The 18,058-nt window shown below is 46.9% G+C and overlaps 1 protein-coding gene across 1 annotated transcript in view; it reads left to right on the forward strand.

Annotated features, from left to right (window-relative positions):
- LOC142582461 (DC-STAMP domain-containing protein 2-like) overlaps window positions 1-18,058 on the forward strand; it is a 71,370-nt gene that overhangs the window by 27,736 nt on the left and 25,576 nt on the right. Inside the window, exon 3 of the mRNA XM_075692216.1 lies at window positions 62-101. Within this exon, the coding sequence (XP_075548331.1) occupies window positions 62-101 (40 nt within the window). The remainder of the gene's footprint in view (window positions 1-61; window positions 102-18,058) is intronic.

Raw genomic sequence — 18,058 nt, forward strand, 5'->3', positions numbered from 1 at the left:
GCCCAGCGAAGGTTCGTGCGCGAGCTCACGCAATTTTTCTGCTATTTCTTCTTCCTTTTAGAACGCTGCGGCCCAAAGCAGGCGATCAATTTTCGTCTTAGGTAAGTCCTTACTATAATTTCTCCATGGGGAATGATCTCCTTAATACACTGGACAGTCTAACGCTTTTGTTTTTCAACTTCGTACAAATTTGTCGGACAGCGCTGGACTAAGGGGGGGGGGGAGGGCTAAGGGGGCTCCAGCCCAGGGCCTCACCTCGGACAGTATAGGAGAAGGGGGCCCATTTATTCTAACCTGCTTAGTATATGGAACCATGGGCAACGGAACTTCGAGCGACATGTATGAAGCGAGAAAACCAGAACGAGCAGGCGGGGCCCCCCCGCCTAACGTAACAGCATGCGTTGAGCCTGATCTTTTGTGGAGAGCTTGTCGAGCTGCAAAAACAGGAATCCCCCGCCACTCCGGCGGGGCCCTCTTTCTTACGAAGCGAGGTGCGTTTGCTTGGAAGAGTTTTCGTGGTTTCCTGTCAGTCCGTCTGTCCAGTGCTGTCTGGAGAGGAGGGGCAAGGGGGAAACACCTAAAACATGTAATGTGGGATGAGGACCTAAATCTCCCTTGCCCCTCGTAACCACCACGCCGCCCTCCACCTCTCATATAGTTCCACCGCTGTCCTTCTCATAGAAAGGATGTGCTGCAGTACCCAACAGTGGCTCCCATTCGACTTCTCTTTACCGTGATGTAATTTGGGCGGGGGAGGATGAGTCCGATAGCAGATGATGATGAGTCTGATGGCAGAGTCTAGGCAGGAAAGGAAAGAAGATGTCACGCGTGCTTTTGTCCGCGTGCCGTGGGCCATGGAATGTTCACTGTTCGGGCTAGGGTTGTGGAAGAGTGAAGTGGCACCCTCGCGCGCGCTCGACGGAAAAAGTAGGCCAGACTGGCCGCCGAACTTTCCAGAAAGAAGTAGAAAAAGATGACTCAGAGGCGACGGAGGGCGCGTAACTTCGCCCGCGCTAGGAGTCGCCCTCTCCCCTTCGTTCTCGCCCTCGGAATCGACGGGGCGAAAGAAAAATCGAGAACCTCCCAGAACGGACGATTGCTCCTAGCCAATAGGAAGACGAGACCGGAACGGTAGAAGGAGATAGTTTGTACGGAGAAGGAGGGAATTTGTACAAGGAACTCTATGCGAATGTGAACGCCTGCCTTGGCGCTAGTAACAGACAGACCCGGCCCGCGTCTATAAAAGACATTGATCGCGGGCTGCGATTCAGCCCTGCATAAGCCCGCCCGCGCTGAGTAGTTCCCGGGGGACGCACCACTCTCGGCCAGCCACGTACCATCCACAGACCGTCGCTCTGACCACTGGCCAAGCGCGAAAAGCCTGAAAAAGCATAGAATCGGAAAAGGCATCGCTAAAAAATACCTGGGCAGACCGTCGCTCTGACCACTGGCCAAGCGCGAAAAGCCTGAAAAAACATAGAATCGGAAAAGGCATCGCTACAAAATACCGGCCCTTTTCCGATTCTATGCTTTTTCAGGCTTTTCGCGCTTGGCCAGTGGTCAGAGCGACGGTCTGCCCACATTATCAACGGGGTCAGGCGGCCGTGTGTGGTGGATGATAAGAATAGCATAGAATAAGGCATAAGGCATCGCTACAAAATAGCGGCCCAGGCAGCGTGCGCCAGTCATCGGGACGGCCTCCGTTGGACATCTGCGGTCGTGACGGACTGACGAAGTTCCCGGTAAACAATTAGCACCCATTCATGCGAAAACGCTCGGTCGGAAGCATCAAAATGGTGCGTCTAAACGAAAGGCGAAGTTAGAAAGAGAAGAGCGTGAAAAGAAGCTACCAAAGATGACAAAGTACCTACTGAATGCAGCTTCCGCGGATCCGTATGATCGCTCTACCCAGAGTCCGTGTCAAACTCCCAATAGTACCGACTGTGCTTCTGTGGAAGACTTGCCAACTCCATCACCACGGTTTCCTGAGAAGAAGCAAGGTTTGACTCATCTTGGTTGTCTGGATCCTGTGCAAACGGTGCCAACCTCGGTCGTCCACATTTCTGAGCAACCGACGCTAACCGATCCCTGTCCTGTTCCTGAGTCAGCAACATCTATACTACTCGGCCGCGCCCCTGCCACAGAGCTCCAGGTGTCCGGTCCGCCGCGCCCGATTTCTACTACTGCTGATCAACAGGTGCCAAACTTCCCCGATGAGCCTCCTTCTACTGACGAGCGCCAGGAAACAACACTCCAAGAACCGACTCACTTGTTTCCTGTTAGTTTGGCTTCAAATAATTATGTTCCCACCCACAAAATGTGCCTCGAGAGGACGAATGAGACGGCTTCTCGTTGCGGCAACAGAGAAGTACAGACACCCCCGCGGCAAGAGGTACATTGCGAGATTCTCCGAAGTGACCCTGCTAAGTGGCCGGACTTTATTACTGACAGCTTTCGGAGTGTACGCCTTGAGAAAGGGCCATTGTATTTTCAAAATCGGTCAGAAAATTTTCCGTGTTCCGAAAGGCACTACAAAACTCAGACACGCTATATGTCACCTCATCTTTTCGTGCGAAAGGCTGTAAATGGGGAGGCGTACGAGCGACACTGGTTAATGTACTTGGAGTCCGAAGGTTTTGTTTACTTTTTCATGTGCAAACTATTTTCGATTTCAAGCAACCCCAGTGCTTTCACCACGCACGGCTTCTCGGATTGGAAAAGAGCAGAAGAAAAGGTTTGCGCACATGAAAATAGCGTCGAGCACCGGAACTACGTGGCAGCATGGCTCGCCCGCTCTAATTCACGAGCAACACAATTGACATGGAGCTGGTTAAGCTTATTGTCACTGAGGCCGCTTACTGGACAGAGGTGTTGAAGCGCGTAGTCGTTGTAGTTAAGCTTCTAGCTGAGCGCAACCTAGCGTTTAGGGGCAGTGAGGAGATTTTTGGTTCACCGAGAAATGGCAGTTATATGGGAGTGCGTGAGGCCATTGCCAAGTTTGATCCCTTTCTAGAGGAGCACATCAAACGCTACGGGAACAAAGGAAAATGTCACCCATCGTATCTGTCAAAAACCATTTGTGATGAATTTATCGAGCATGTGGCAAATGCTGTCAAGGAGCGTCTCGTTGACGAAGTGAAACGCGCAAAATACTTCTCTTTAATTGTTGATTCGACTCCAGACCTTACTCATGTTGATCAGCTATCAGTTGTTTTACGATACTATTTAAATGGGAAAGTGTACGAACGCTTTCTTGGATTTGTTCCAATTGAATCGCATACCGGCTTGTATCTTTTCGATACCGTGATGTCCCTCTTGACGACCAATGGTATTTCAATTGATGATTGTAAGGGTCAAGCTTATGATAATGCGAGTAATATGTCAGGAAAATACAAAGGACTGCAAGCTCAAATCAAACACCTGAACGAATTGGCAGTCTGCGTCCCGTGTGCTGGTCATTCACTGAACTTAGTTGGCGCGTGTAGCGTTGACAGTTGCCTTAAGGCAGTCAAATTTTCCCTGTAATTCAAAGGCTGTATGTGTTCTTTGCTGCCTCACCTAAGCGATGGAGGTATCTTTTGGACAGCATGGGCGAAAGCAGCTTGTTTTGAAAAGTCTCTCTGAGACCAGGTAGTCAAGACACGCTGAATCATGTAAGGCCATTCTGAAAAATTTCAATGCAGTCTTGTGTTGCGTTGAAGCTATATCAAAGAACGAGGAAGAAAACGGTGACACTAGGAACGAAGCGCACTCTCTCTTCAAGAAAATGGCAAAACTAGAGACTGCATTCATGGCGATTTTCTGGAGTGAAATCTTGGAGCGCTTTGACAAAACGAGCGTAGCACATCAGAAACCAGGCCTAGACATTTCAACTGCTGTAGACCTGCTGAGCTCTCTAGAAGGCTTTGTTAATTCTTTTGCGACCTCTCTTTGATACCTTTGAAGAGAGCACGCACGTTAAGTACCAATCAACGTTATCAGGATGAGGGCAAACGCGTCGTTTTGAGTAAGCACCCGGACGGAAAAAGCGATAGTGCGCTACAAGGTAGAAAAAAGTTTATCGTAGAGACCTACAATGTTTTACTTGACAGTCTAGGCTCTGCTTTGCGAGTGCGAAAGGCTGCCTACACTGAACTCTGCGAAAGGTTCGGATTCTTAAAATTGCTGACAGACGTTGGGAGCGAGGGCTCTTTGGCACAGCAGGCTAAGAAGTTCGTGAAAACCTACAAAAATGATTTGGAGCTAGCATTTCCCGCTGAAATCGTTCAGTTTGCGAACTTTCTGCACAACTCTGTGTGCCAGGACACGAGGCCCCTGAGAATAATGAAGTTGTTGCACGAAAGAAAGCTCATTGATGTGTTTCCGAACCTTTCTATTGCTTTGCGAATGTACTTAAGCATGCCCGTGGCAAACTGTGAGACCGAACGATCGTTTTCCAAGTTGTCGCTGATAAAAAATCTCCTTCCTTCGAGCCTCCTTGACGATAAGGTGAACTCGCTTGCTATCATGTCAATTGAAAGTCACCTCCTCCGCGATCTATCCTTCGAACAGACTATATCTGATGAATAGTTCCAATATGTTCGTTGTGTCGCCTCCCAGCCTCCACGTTGCCAATGAAACGCTGAGCAGTGTAATTCAAGATATGCAAATCTTCGTTGTTCGTCTCTTGTTTATTCTTCTCGTGATATTTAATGTGCTTGTAAAGAACTGTATTTTGTTGTTTTTGATAGTGCCACGTTTATTTGGTGTCGTCCTTGCTTGTCTTACCTTCAACGAAAATATTTTCAAATAATGTTTTGTAATTACAGTTGGTAATTTTCATCTGTATTTTAGTGCATTTTGTGGTGCTTGTATTGCCTTAAGTATTGTATATATCTATTGCATATTTATAGAGTAACGTGTATAACGATTACTGCCGTCTGATGCTTGAATTTTAGTAAAGAATGTTTTGGATACAACCATGCGTCTCTTCACGGGATTAAACTTAGTGATGCAAACAAAGCCTAGCTTCAGAAGGATCGACATCTGAGCTGTGTTGTCTTTTCTACGTTCTTCTTCGTCTTGAATGCACTAAACGTTTCCTTAAAGCCTATCTTTTGCTGAAAACAGAATGCAGATTAATCACAAAGTGAACATATGTTTTGGTGTTCACAACAGCACGGAAAGGGGGCCTGCATGCGCATTAGCCCAGGGCCCCCATTTTTCTTAATCCGGCCCTGTAGTCGGATCTTAGTTGTGTCGAACTTTTGCGCCAGTGTTACGACAGTCATTGCTTTTGCCCCTCTGCTGTTCGAACAATAGTGCACAGCTTGGGTATCCGCGGTTATGACCGACTTTGGTCCGTCAGAGTCGATGCACTTTGAAAGCTTGATACAAAACATGAGGCGTTAGCACGCGCTATAGACCGCCATGCGTGGCTGCCTAATGGGAAGAGTATGGGAATTTTCGGGGGTGGGGGGGGGAGGGTAATGTTCCATTATGGCCTGTTAAGTTTCCCTTGCTTGGTGCATAATAATACAACTATTACCTTGAGCAGGCCACTGCTCTGCCGGAAGGCGTGTAGCATCCTGTACTTGCCTGGGGCGGGCGTTCGAAGGATATGTGCCTGTGTTCATAGGCGACGTGCCAGGCATAAAAGGGAGCAGGGCGCCGGCCGGAAAAAATTCTGAGGGGGGGAGTGAAGCCCGGTCAGCCCTGACCCCCCTCCTGGCTACACCACTGGTCTGCCCATATCTCGGCCTACATCAAACCTGTCATGGCCCCTGACAAATTGGGCTTGGCCCATGTGTGGACTTACCTCGAACCTAGCATAGCCTATGACAGAGAAGCCGCCATACGAAATGGAAAATGGCATATTGGGGGCGAGCTCCACCACTGGAAAACCTGGCGCCACCGTCGGCGTGACGTGGCATGAGGGATCACGTGGACACAGCGGCCGTGTCGGCTGCTTCGGAAGCGCCGAAGCGAGCTGAAAACGAAAGTTTAAAGTCCCACCTGTGCCGCGGTTCTGATTAAGTGGTGATGCTTTACCGCATTGGGTGTCTGCTTGACAACGTTTGAAAGTACTATAATAGTGGCTGCCTTTGGATGTGTGCAGCATGGTAGGCTACTGCTCGGTGCCGCAGTGCCGGACGTATGCAACGGAACCCGGTGTTAGCCTTATTCACACGCAGCCGCAGGGCAAGGAGCTGCGTGAAGCTTGGTTGGCGAAACTTATAACCGGCAGACAGCCATCGGCACAACTTGGGTACGCAGCAAGCACAGATGCGATAAAGATTTCTGCTGTGGCGCCGGGACTGGGCGACGCGTAGCAGAAAACGCGCACTGAGACGCTCGCCCGCACCCGCTGCCCGGCTAATGTCATGACGCTTTATTAGGTCTATGAACTTGTTGATACTAGATTCTGGCAAGTTCGCTGGAATGGAAAGGGAGCGGTAAGAAGCGCATTAAAAAAAGGCATGGCATGTGGTCATGTTTGTGTTATGAATTAATGCACTGGATTACGAAAAAGAAGCAGATAGAAATCGCGCGCTGAGAAGACCGATAAACATACAGTGCGACGCAACTTGAGAAATAATATTGAAATTCCCAGAATTTAGAAGACAAAAAAAGATTGAAGAATTGAATCGTCACGATGGCACATCACAGTCGCCGTAGGGGTCGAAGCCTCTATAACGAAATTATTTTTGAACAGTTCTGATAGCGTCCATGCAACAATGGTTGCTAGTGTGCTGTCAAATGCTCATATGCTGTGGCCTATAGCTCACGGCACGGTGCGAAAACGCGCTCACAGCGAAATAAAAGCATTGTGCGCGGACATGCATGCAGACGCGCAGCCGGTTGCTGCGAACCCGTGCGATCGCTGCATTGAGGCTTCACTCTGTTATGCCCCATTTGGTTATACAGACAGCCCACTATAAGAACATGTTTCACCTAGCTTACTCCAGCGTTTGCCTACCTTTCACGCAAGATGGCGGTTCGGGAGACTCCATCGCGGCGACCGCGCGCAGTGGCGTTCACTGTACGCATTCGGTAAAGAGATAGCGTCTGTAAACGACTCTGTGCTTTTAGTTTGCCCAAGATTATTATATCAACAGTAAAAAACTTCCTTCGTTTTGAGAGCACCTACTGAAATGTCCAGGAGGGCTGCTGCGTGGTGTGTTTATTGAGCGCCTTAAGGGAAGCCCATGAGGAGCGCGCCGCGTGATCCCTCATACTACTCAAGGGAGGCGCTTCCGAGACATGGCGACTCCGTAACTCTTCGCCCCTAATAGGAATATATATATATATATATATATATATATATATATATATATATATAAGAAAAAAGAATATTGTAGATGCCATATGTGGCACAATGGTTTCGGCAAGGCACTGTACCGCATTCAACTAAGCAATGAAAAAAACTTCTTAGTCATACAATAAAGTAGAAAAAAAAGCACTTTTCATTCCAGAAAAAAAATGTTATGATTCAGTCAAGTCTAATATAATTTAGGCACTTGCGAAAAAGCTTCATGCTGGGGTCGAAAGGCGCGAAATTGCTTTTAAATGCGCCTCATAGTGTACGTTGTTAATGTAGTTCGGCACGACGTAGTTCCCGCTTCGCATATACCAACCTGTCGCATGCAGCCGGTCCTGGAGACTGGTCGTACAGCAACTTTGGTCCCACGTATTTTGGCCATTCATGTGCCAACGCAGTTTGCAAACAACCTTGGGCCGACTTTTTCCCTTCTAAGGCTGGCTACGATAGTTGGCAGCCGACCTCGTCCCAGCAATTTTCCAACCGTCATCCGTCAGCCAATTTCGCTTGGGTAGCTTTCCGGTGTGATTCTCAGATCATTATCTACGGAGGTCCAACAGTGGAAGACGTGTCACAGATATCTGACCAGTTAAATACGAGCATTGTATCACTTGCGGCAATGTGACCGTCTACGAAGATTAGCCCACATGTCCGCGAGTGGAGCAAATCCTTAAAGGGATATTGTCTACCACTCAAACCACGTCTTTGGATTACGGTGGGAATGAGAAGGTAGTGGGCCACATTTGGTTCTGAAAGTGGCGCAAAATCACACGCGGCGTCGCTTGACGGCCTAACAGGTCAACCAGTCTGTGTACCGTCACGTAACCAAAAACTCGCGCTAATAGTTACTTTGCTTGAATGCATTACTGCATTGCCTGAAATTGTATTTTATGTGTTTCCACTAACTTTTCTTTGCGTCAGAGAGCAATTTCTCATTTCCAATCAGCGCGTGTTGAAAAGTGGCGCTGCCTTCGCGCAGACTAGCGGAGCGGTGCATCGATGGCCAGTCCTCAAGTACGCCCTCTTGAAATGGTGATGCGCAACCGTGCGAGTAACGTTGTGGGATTGAGACGAATGTCATCGTCTTCTTTGGGATGTAGAAAATGCGTTGTCCTTTTAAGGCGTACCGGCGTCGTCTCACCAGTGTAGAATGTTACCCTAACAAGCCACCCCAACTATGTGCACGCTTGACCGTCACACAAAAGGTCTTGGATGTCCTACACAGACTGCACCCGTAGAAAACACGTGACGTTATAGGTGACCAAGAAAGGAAAAAAAATTCTTATGATTTATGCAACCGATTACGTGCTGAGCATGGCTATTATAATTTCAGTGTTTAAAACAAAGTACTCGTTCCTGCAGAAACACAATGCGCTTGCAGTTTCTCACTCATGATATTGCTTTCGCGTCCATGTAATCAGTGTTGTGGTCGCCCGTACACAGTTTTAACAAGAGACTATGCAGATAGAAGAATTCTGTTTTAAGAATTTATACTCGCTTTCCGGAGGCACCACTGCACGTTTAAACACTTCGAATGGTAGGCTTTCTATTAGGTTCTTGAAAAGCGGTAAAGGAGCAGGCCTTAAAGAAAGAAGACAGAAACCTGGTTAAAGCTTGATATTGGACAATATTCTGTGTTTAGCGGTCAGTTATTTTCGCCTAAATTTGACATCATTTATGTTTTACTAGATCGAAACCATTAAAGTCATCTGAAGGCGCGCGGGAAAAATTAAGGAAACAATGTCTTCCTTCAAGGAAATTTCCGGAAATAATGAAAGCGTGAGAAATACCATGAAAAAAAAAACTTTATTGTTTTTTTTCCTGGAGCTTCCGGAAACACTGTATGAATATCCTAACATTCCTTAGCATGCGGAAGTAAAAAGAACAGCAAACGTGAGTGCATTCACAGACATGTTTCCAAAGCTTATGACAAGATGTCGACATCTTATAACAAATCACTAACGTACCTATTTCGTACGTACCGATTCTTAGCAGCTTTCGTAATTATCGTTTGCCATCGAGGAAATTAAGCTGTTCTTTTGCTCTCTTAGAAGGGGAAGGCTGGCGTACACTATCTTGCGCACTTCCAGAACTTTTTGGATTGCGGATGCAGTGCATTTAATACGTGGTCAGTTACATGCGGCCGGTTAACAACAACAACAACAACAACAACAACAACAACAACAACAACAACAACAACAACAACAACAACAACAACAACAACAACAACAACAACAACAACAACAACAACAACAACAACAACAACAACAACAACAACAACAACAACAACAACAGCAACAACAACAACAACAACAACAACAACAACAACAACCAATCAAGCATTTAAAAGTGATAGCAAGGTTAGACTGCGCTGAAGGCGTCGCAGAACGCTAGTGTGATGACAAGCGTGCCAGCGGTGTTGCAGGCGTTGCACATTGACGGTGAGCGAAATGAGACCAGTGGAAAGCATGGGGAAACCGTCGGCGTCCGTAGAAAGGATTGCATAAATTTATGGCGAATTCGGTGCATCCCACCGGTGCGTACCGGGGCGCACCAACGCGCTGTTTCATCCAATCATCGTCGCCCCTGGCGCCCCGGTGCGATTTGCCGAACTCGCCATTAGCTTGACGTTCACCACGGTGCGGCATCCACCTCAACAGGAACGCTAATGTGTGTTGCGCGCAACGCTCATGCCATGAGTGGAAGCCATAACGTTGCGCTGGCTTCAGCAGAGCCGACTGAGCAGAGCGTGATGGTGCGTCCGCTTGGCATCGTCGCTCTTGGAGCCAAACGCATTTCGCGTCCCTGGAAGGCTTCGAACCCTCCATGCGCGGGCCGCGCATGTGCCATCGATAGCAGGACAGCACTACAACGCCGCCGACGCAAATGCGCCTCGAGTGTCCGTGTAATTGGTATCGCAGCAAAAGGGCTTACGTGTGGGCGTCTTTATATATACTACAGAAAGGTAAGAAAAGGGCAGTCATAAGTAGATTCTCTTACACGACCCGCTTGAAACAGCTTACAGTGGCGAAACGCGAACAAGGTAAAAGCGGGAGCCAACGCTTCGACAAGTGGACTTGTTAGACACGTCCACTTGTCGAAGCGTTGGCTCCCGCTTTTACCTTGTTCTCGTTTTGCTCATCGTCCTGAATTTCCATCGCGCGCCTTCCCCGTGTTTTATAGTGGTAAAGCATTCTTTCACGGTTTTCATTCATTCTGTGAGAAAAGTTAATTAAATAACGGAAGCTTTCTTTAATAATTTGACAACGATGAAGTGGGATACATCGGACTAAAAAATACGCCACCGACGGGACAAGCGCTATTAACAACTGTATCAACTGTAACAACTGTCCCGACCTCGCCTTCTTCCTTTGGTCCCGTGCATTGCGCTTAGTCGTTGTCAAATATGCTTCACCAACTGGCCAAAAAATAAACTTTTCTAAATTTTTTTTTACTAAATTAATCGAAACCCCAGTGTGACGTCACGAATTCGAAGTTTTTATTCTAGTGTTTGGGCCAATTTGGCTTCAGTTAAATTCTCAAAACTTGGTATGTCGATCCTTTAGTTCCGTCAGAATGCAATATAGTCCTTCTTTAGGGAGAAGTCACAGTCACTTTAGCATACGCTAAAGAGGATGAAGGCAAAAGCCTGCGCGCTTACAAGACATACATTACTTGACATTTTCATTCTAATGCGTTGTTACTTCCTGTTACTTGTTTTCTCCTACCATAGGTCGTGGGTTAGAGTGCCTTAATTAACTCTATCTTATTTCACTACGCCTTAATTTCGCCCTAATTGACACCAAAGGTCGCATGTTCGACTCCCACGGAAGGTCGTGGGTTCAAGTCCCTTAATTAAATATATCTTAATTAACTGTGCATAATCTTAATTAACTTAATTCACTTTTCCATAATTAACACTAATGGTCGTGGGTCCGACTCTCGACTTTCACAATGTCAATTAGAATCCAACTTGAGATATCGCCGGTTCGCCCATGTCTCCAAGTGGGTTCGACTCCCGCCAAATTTCGTGGGTTCGAGTGTCTTGATTAACCTTATGTCAAATAACTGCACCTTAATTAACTTCACCTTAATTGATATGTATAATGTATAAAGTATGTATAAATAAATAAATAAATAAATAAATAAATGAACACCAATGGTTCTTCTCCAACGCATGCGGTTGTTCTCCTTTTGTCAGGGTTAGCAGAAATAAAGCAAAGTATGAAATAAATTCCGTGCACGTCCGCGCCAACACTGATGCAGTAAGCTATTAGCTACAATAAAATTTTAAATGAAAAGGTCGAGGCAAGTCAAAAGAAACATCAAATGACGTGGGTGACAAGACTCTGGCAATGAAACGTTAAGTGGGGCTGGGGGGATTCGGCATTACTGGAGAGGGGGGCTCACCCCTTCCCCCCCGGGAAACTCCGGAGGGTGCTCAGGACCCAGAGACCCCCCCCTCCCCCTCTGTTGTCGGCGCCTATGGGGCCATTAGTCATAAAAAAAGGACTTACGCCGTAATTGTTCGTAAGAGACAATTCCAGCCAATGCTGATGCTGGACATATATAGCGAAGACGGCCGGCCAATGACAAAGAGCACGTACGAACTAAAAGCTTTGTGAATACTGGCCCTGCTCGGCGGGAACGCTATTGGCGGCGAGGAGTTACGGAGTCGCCATCTACCGGAAGCGCCTCGCTGGCGTAGTATGAGGGATCACGCGGCGCGCTCCTCATAGGTTTTGCTGTCAGCGCTCACTGAAAACACCACGCGCGAGCTCTCCCGCACATTTCTGTAAGTACTTTCGAAACGAGAGAAGTTGTTTACTGTCTAAATAATAATCTTGGGCGAACTGAAAGCACACAATCGTTTACCGACGCTATCTCTTTACCGAATACGTACAGTGAACGCCACTGCGCACGGTCGCCGCGATGGAGTCTCCCGAACCGGCGTCTTGCGTGAAAGGTAGGTAAACGCTGAGAGCAAACTATGTGAAATATGCTCTTATAGTGTTTGTATAACTAAATGGAGCGTAATAGAAAGAAGCCTCAATGCAGCGATCGCGCAGATTCGCAGCGACCGACTGCGCGTCTGCATGCTTGTCCGCGCACTGTTTCGCTTTCTCCGCGCGCGCGTTCTCGCACCGTGCCATGAGCTTTAGGCCGCAGAATATGAGCATTTGACAGTATACAAGCAACCATTGTTGCGTGGGAGCTATCAGAGCTGTTCAAAAATAACTTCATTGTAGAGACTTCGACGCCTACAGGGACTATGATGTGCCGTCGTGACGATTCAATCTTTTTTTTTCTTCTAAATTCTTTGACTTTTCAATATTATTTTTCGAGTTGCGTCGCACTGTCTGTTTATAGGTGTTCTCAGCGTACAATTTCTCGCTGCTCCTTTTTTGTAATCCAGTGCATTAATTCATAACACAAACATGACCATATGCCATGCTTCTTTAAAATGTGCTTCTTACCGCTGCCTTTCTACTCCACAGAACTTGCCAGTATCTATACCATCGACAAGTTGATAGACCAAACCGTCATAACATTAGTCGTGCAGCAGACTCGGGCGAGCGTCTCAGTGAGCGTTTTCAGAACATCGCAGACCGGGCGCCGTAGCAGAAATCTTCCTCGCGTCTGTGCTTGCTGCATACCCGAGCTGTAGCCGATGACTGTTTGCTGGTTTTATGTTTCGCGAGCCAAGCTTCACGCTGCTTCTTTTCCTGCGGCTACGTGTGAATAAGGCTGACACCGGCCTCCGTTACGTGCGTCCGGCCTTGCGGCACCGAGCAGTAGCCTGCCATGTTGCGCGCCTTCAAAGGCAGCCACTTCCTATTGTAGTGCTTGCAAGCGTTGTAAAGGAGACACTCGAAGCGGGAAAATTTGGCCACTAAATGAGGACCGCAGCGTACGAGGGAATTCAAACTCGTTTTCAGCTCGCTTCGGCGCTGCCGAAGCAGCCGATGCGGCCGCTATGTCCACGTGATCCCTCCTAGCACGTCACGCCGACGGTGGCGCCAGATTTTCCAGTGGTGGAGCTCGAGGCCAATAGTGCGAATGCACACATAGCGAGAACAAGACGTGACGCGTCCGCTCTCCACAGCTGCCACGAATGAACTCTGGGAAGGCGAGAGGAGGCGCCAAGAGAAAGGGCGCATGCTCCTTTGCCTCGCTTGCTCGATCGCGCTATTCTCTTACATTGACAATCATCGTCGATGGTTCGGGCTATTCGCTTGCATGGGCAACCATCATCGATGGTTGCTGCATTTCTTTTTGCAGTCGAACGCACTCCGCGTCTCCGCGAACCCTCTTAACTCTCCGCGAGTAAGCCGCACGTGCGCCGTCGATAGCAGGACAGCACGACGGCGCTGCCGATGGCGAGAGTGCGCCTCGAGCGTCCTGATAATTGATACAGTAACAAAATCGTGAGATAAACGTCACAAGCATTGCTGGACAGCACTGTCTGCGTATGTGTCTCACAGTTTTAGCCACGGTGTTTGATTAGCGGAGAGAGAGAACTTTTTCTCCACGCCTACCTATTTAATGGCGATGACCGTCCTATACAGACCGCAGATGGTTCTTTGCGGTCTTTTGTTCGTCCGTCCGTACGTCTTTGCTCGGACACGAAAGCTGGTGTGCAGGAGATGCTTCTACAAGGCGCTTTTGAACTCATGTGACAAAAGCACTAAAAATATTTAGTAAACTAGCAACCACATGATACATTCATCTTTCGCGTCGCCCAGAGGCGCGACAAGTCGATTTCACGCTGCGCGAGTGGCCGCACTTTGATCCTGGTCGCTGTAATATGTTCCACACGAGCACTTCTTTAGAAAGGACGCCTTATTACCAGCAGCAGGAAATTACCGCACCGAAATATATGGCGACGAGGCGCCGAAAATGCGTTCCACTGGCTGCCATTTTTAAATGATGTACGTTGCCGCCCGACTTGTCAGCAAACTGTGACCGCCTCTTCCTGTAATCATCTGAAGAGGTGAAACAGCGCTATCTCCAACGGGCGTTTCCTTAAAAGAAGGAGGAGAAGAAAAAAAAAGAACAAAAAATGTTCTAGCTAGAGATATCTGTCAACAGGTGCGCCCTCCGTTGGCGCATGTGATGCTTCAAAAAGAACCTCTTTCGCCGTCAATGCGTGCATGCGCACGTATTTCATTATAGGGTACTGCGCTAGCTGTACCGACATTTCGGAAATATGGCGAATTATAGTTTTTTTTATGTCACTCCCTTGAAATGTAAAAGCAACAGCTTCGATTATATAAACTTGGTCACTTTTTTTTTTATTCTGATGAGACATAAGTGATTTTTCTTTCGCGGTACGTGTTTACATGAAAGATTGGCTGTCTTTTTGGGACATATTCGCTATAGCTCCATTCAGCAAAATAATGTGTTTCCCTCTTGCTTTTGTTTATCGGCTGGAGAATGCTGCAACCGCAAGCAACAGCGCAGGTCAGAAGGCGCAGTTATGACGCATATGCAGCCGTTTCATACCAGCTGCTAGAACGAGGAAGGTCTATTTCTCTTGAACACATTGCAGTGAATTCACTAATGTTTTCTTTTTCTTTTTGTACCACCGGCAACGCATTATTTAGGGCTGCAGACATCAGTAAATGTGGAAGCCGTAAGGTGAAATTTTGACAGAATCACCTGTCTAGTCGGACTAATTTATTTGAAGATTAAGTAGTAACGTTTTAAAATGTTTATGTATTTAAAAACAGCATTCTCGCTATGCGGTATGCCAAAACAATGGCGACGCCTATAACTTTGTCTAATCTTACTTAAAGCGGCTGCCATGTGCAGCTAGTAATGTAAAGCTGTTCTTGATCATGTTTCCGTGAAATTTGACATACCTGTACTACGGTGAACTCGCCAAGAAGGAGGGTGTTCTAAAATAACTTTAACATGTTTAGAACGAGAATGCTAAGAGGATTTGAGTAGTGGCTGAATTCTATGTTCGTAACAACCATAGGAAGTAACATACAGTGAATCCAGAGAAAGCACAGGTGAAGTTAACCGTGTTCACTTGAAATGTACAAGTAATAACGTAACGATATTATGACTATTACCTAAAATTATAAACGTGCACAGATTACTCGCGAGCAGACATGCTTTGTCTTTGCTTGAATGGTGACCCGTGCCACCGATCGAGCAGAGCGCAACGTGGGAAAGCGCACCTAAAAGTTTCGAAGGAGGTTAGCTTCACTGAGCGGCACCCGCTTAATTAAGGCTGGTAACAGTTCAGTAACTGGGCCTTATTTTGCGAACCTTTCTTGCCCGTACTACTAGCTCCTAAATAACTGTATGGTGCCAAAAAAGACCTGCTCTCAGTAAATGATCTCATTTACGAGGCACCTCTTCGTAAAGCTTGGGTGCCTGCTCAGCCCGCCGTCTATCACGCCTCGTGCTGAGTCTTATCGCATTATACTTTTACTGATAACTTCTTTTGCGCAATGCAAAATGATCATTTGCGCGTTGCTTTTCGCAAAGCGCAAGCAATAAATTTGGCAAATGACCCTTGTTAACTGTGCATTCACGCAATGCACACATACACTTATAAAGCCTTGACAAATAACCCTATGTAACTGTGCACTCACAGAAAGCACACAAGCACTTATCATTCCTGTCGCCACCTGACGCGTGAATTCTCACCATAAATACCGGCAACGTCGTTCCTGTGATGTAAGATTACTGCAGTGTAGGCCGTATACACTTAGTGCCTCTCGTGTCCTCGCCGTTTGTAGTATATGTACCGTGCCGCGTAGTAATCAGTGATATAATATTTAGCTGGGAGCTTGATTGGGCGTTTACTGATGCATGTAACGAACGTGATGTAGTGCCGCCATCTCCTATAGCGTATAGACGCACATGTGGCGCAAATAACGATCACTTGCAGCGCGTTTTAGGAGTGCGTGGGGAAACTGCCGTCGACAAACAATGATCCGGGTGTCGTGAAGCGCCACTGTGTATTTTCAGGTGTGAAGTGTACAGCGTGATACACGTCACAAAGCCTCGATATACTTTTATGTTTTGTCGCAAGGATGACATAGCATGTGCTACAATTTGTTACGTTTTTACTGTGTAAGCTGCATTACCTCTTTCTGGCGCAGTTTAGGAGATCTTATAGCACTGTCAAGACGCGTTAAAGTGGACTGATTTCCCCCTCTCACCGTGTTGTGCAAACATGTCTAAAATTAATAAATAATAATGCGATATTCACAGCACTTACAGGGGAGTATTTTACTTATGTATGCAGTACTCTAATATAGATTACTTGCACGAGAAATGTCAGACAAGTTATTGAATACCACGTGAAAAAGTATTTGAGCGGAATACAGATTATTGACTGTAGAAAGGTAAACGAGTACAGTACTAAATACTAGAAAACGTAATTCGTTACTTGCCAGTTACATATAAGAAAAATTTTGTCCAAAGTTGAAAAAGAAAGCGGGCGGTGGGGGCGAGGGGGGGGGGGGGCGTGCGCAGGCTATGAGAACGGCATTAGTTGGGAGCTGCGGATTAATTTCGACCAGCTGGTCTTCTCTAACGTGCACCCAAAGCCCGAAGTCGAAGGGAAAACAGAACATAGTGCTCTACTGCCAGAAGGCTTTATTAACTTGCAGGAGGAGTTGCTTCCCAAACTTGCCATGTGAGTTTGAGCGGAGGCGCAATCTTTTCTGCACGCTTTTACAGCCAGGACCCGCGCTGCCTTGTGCACCCATTTTCCTTGCTCAGTTTTAAGAGGCTGTTGAAACTCGCTCACGAAGGCCGTCTTCCTGGAACGAATAGTCTGGTGTTGTGCATATGGTACCTTTCTTTTCGTGCGTTGCCATATCTGCGCGAAGGTCGGTGCGTGCGATATGATCAAGCGCTAAAGAAATAAAAAAAACAACAAAAACGATTAGTGCGTCTCTCTTGAAGGTCTACATTATTTTTATTCCTTGTGTGAATTTGTGTAGCGTGTTTCACAGCAAAAAAGGAGCTTTCCCGCCTTCGTTTATTTCTTTGTTCTTTTTGTCGATAGAGATATGTACCTCGCTGCTGCAGCAGAATATGCACGAAAAAGAAAAGCGCGGTGTTTGTTAAACTTAAGGACTGCAGGATAACGCTTCTCGGTCGGGGCAAAACGGGTAATGTTGCCAGTAATATCTAAAATAATTAGCAAAATATACTCTGTCAACTATTTAAGTTACAGCAAAAATGCCGAGTAGTCGAGGTATTTAAAATGACACGAAAGAGAAAACTAATCTCTGCAGTATTAGCAAGCTGCGCTTCTACAATACCAAAACTGCCGCACTTACCATGAGAAGCAGCTTGGTAAGCAATAAAAGACGCAGAAAAGACAGCCGGTGGGTGACGCCGCCTTGAACTTCCCACACCGGTTCGTCATGACGTCATGGATTTAGACGGTGTCTGCTGGGGCCTGGCTAATTATTTGTCGGTAAAGATGAACTGCATTGTACTCTGGAAAAGCCAGTGAATGAACTTGGCCAGTTCCGAGAACGTTTACTGAGTCACAACGTCTCAAGTGCGAAAAATATATTCTGAAATCCGCGATGTTCCGGCTTGAAATTACGAACAAGGGAACTAGTATAAACGACCTCTTACCGCGCAATTAACGAAAATAGGGTGTTGAAATCAGACTTTCTGAAGCTAACACGTTTAGGACTTTCCATTAGTGCCCCTTAATAGATACCGCACAGTAACTTGCTACAGCAAATACTTCTGACATAAAAAGAAAAAGAG

This window comes from Dermacentor variabilis, chromosome 5, assembly GCF_050947875.1.
Source record: "Dermacentor variabilis isolate Ectoservices chromosome 5, ASM5094787v1, whole genome shotgun sequence".
NCBI classification, from domain to species: domain Eukaryota; kingdom Metazoa; phylum Arthropoda; class Arachnida; order Ixodida; family Ixodidae; genus Dermacentor; species Dermacentor variabilis.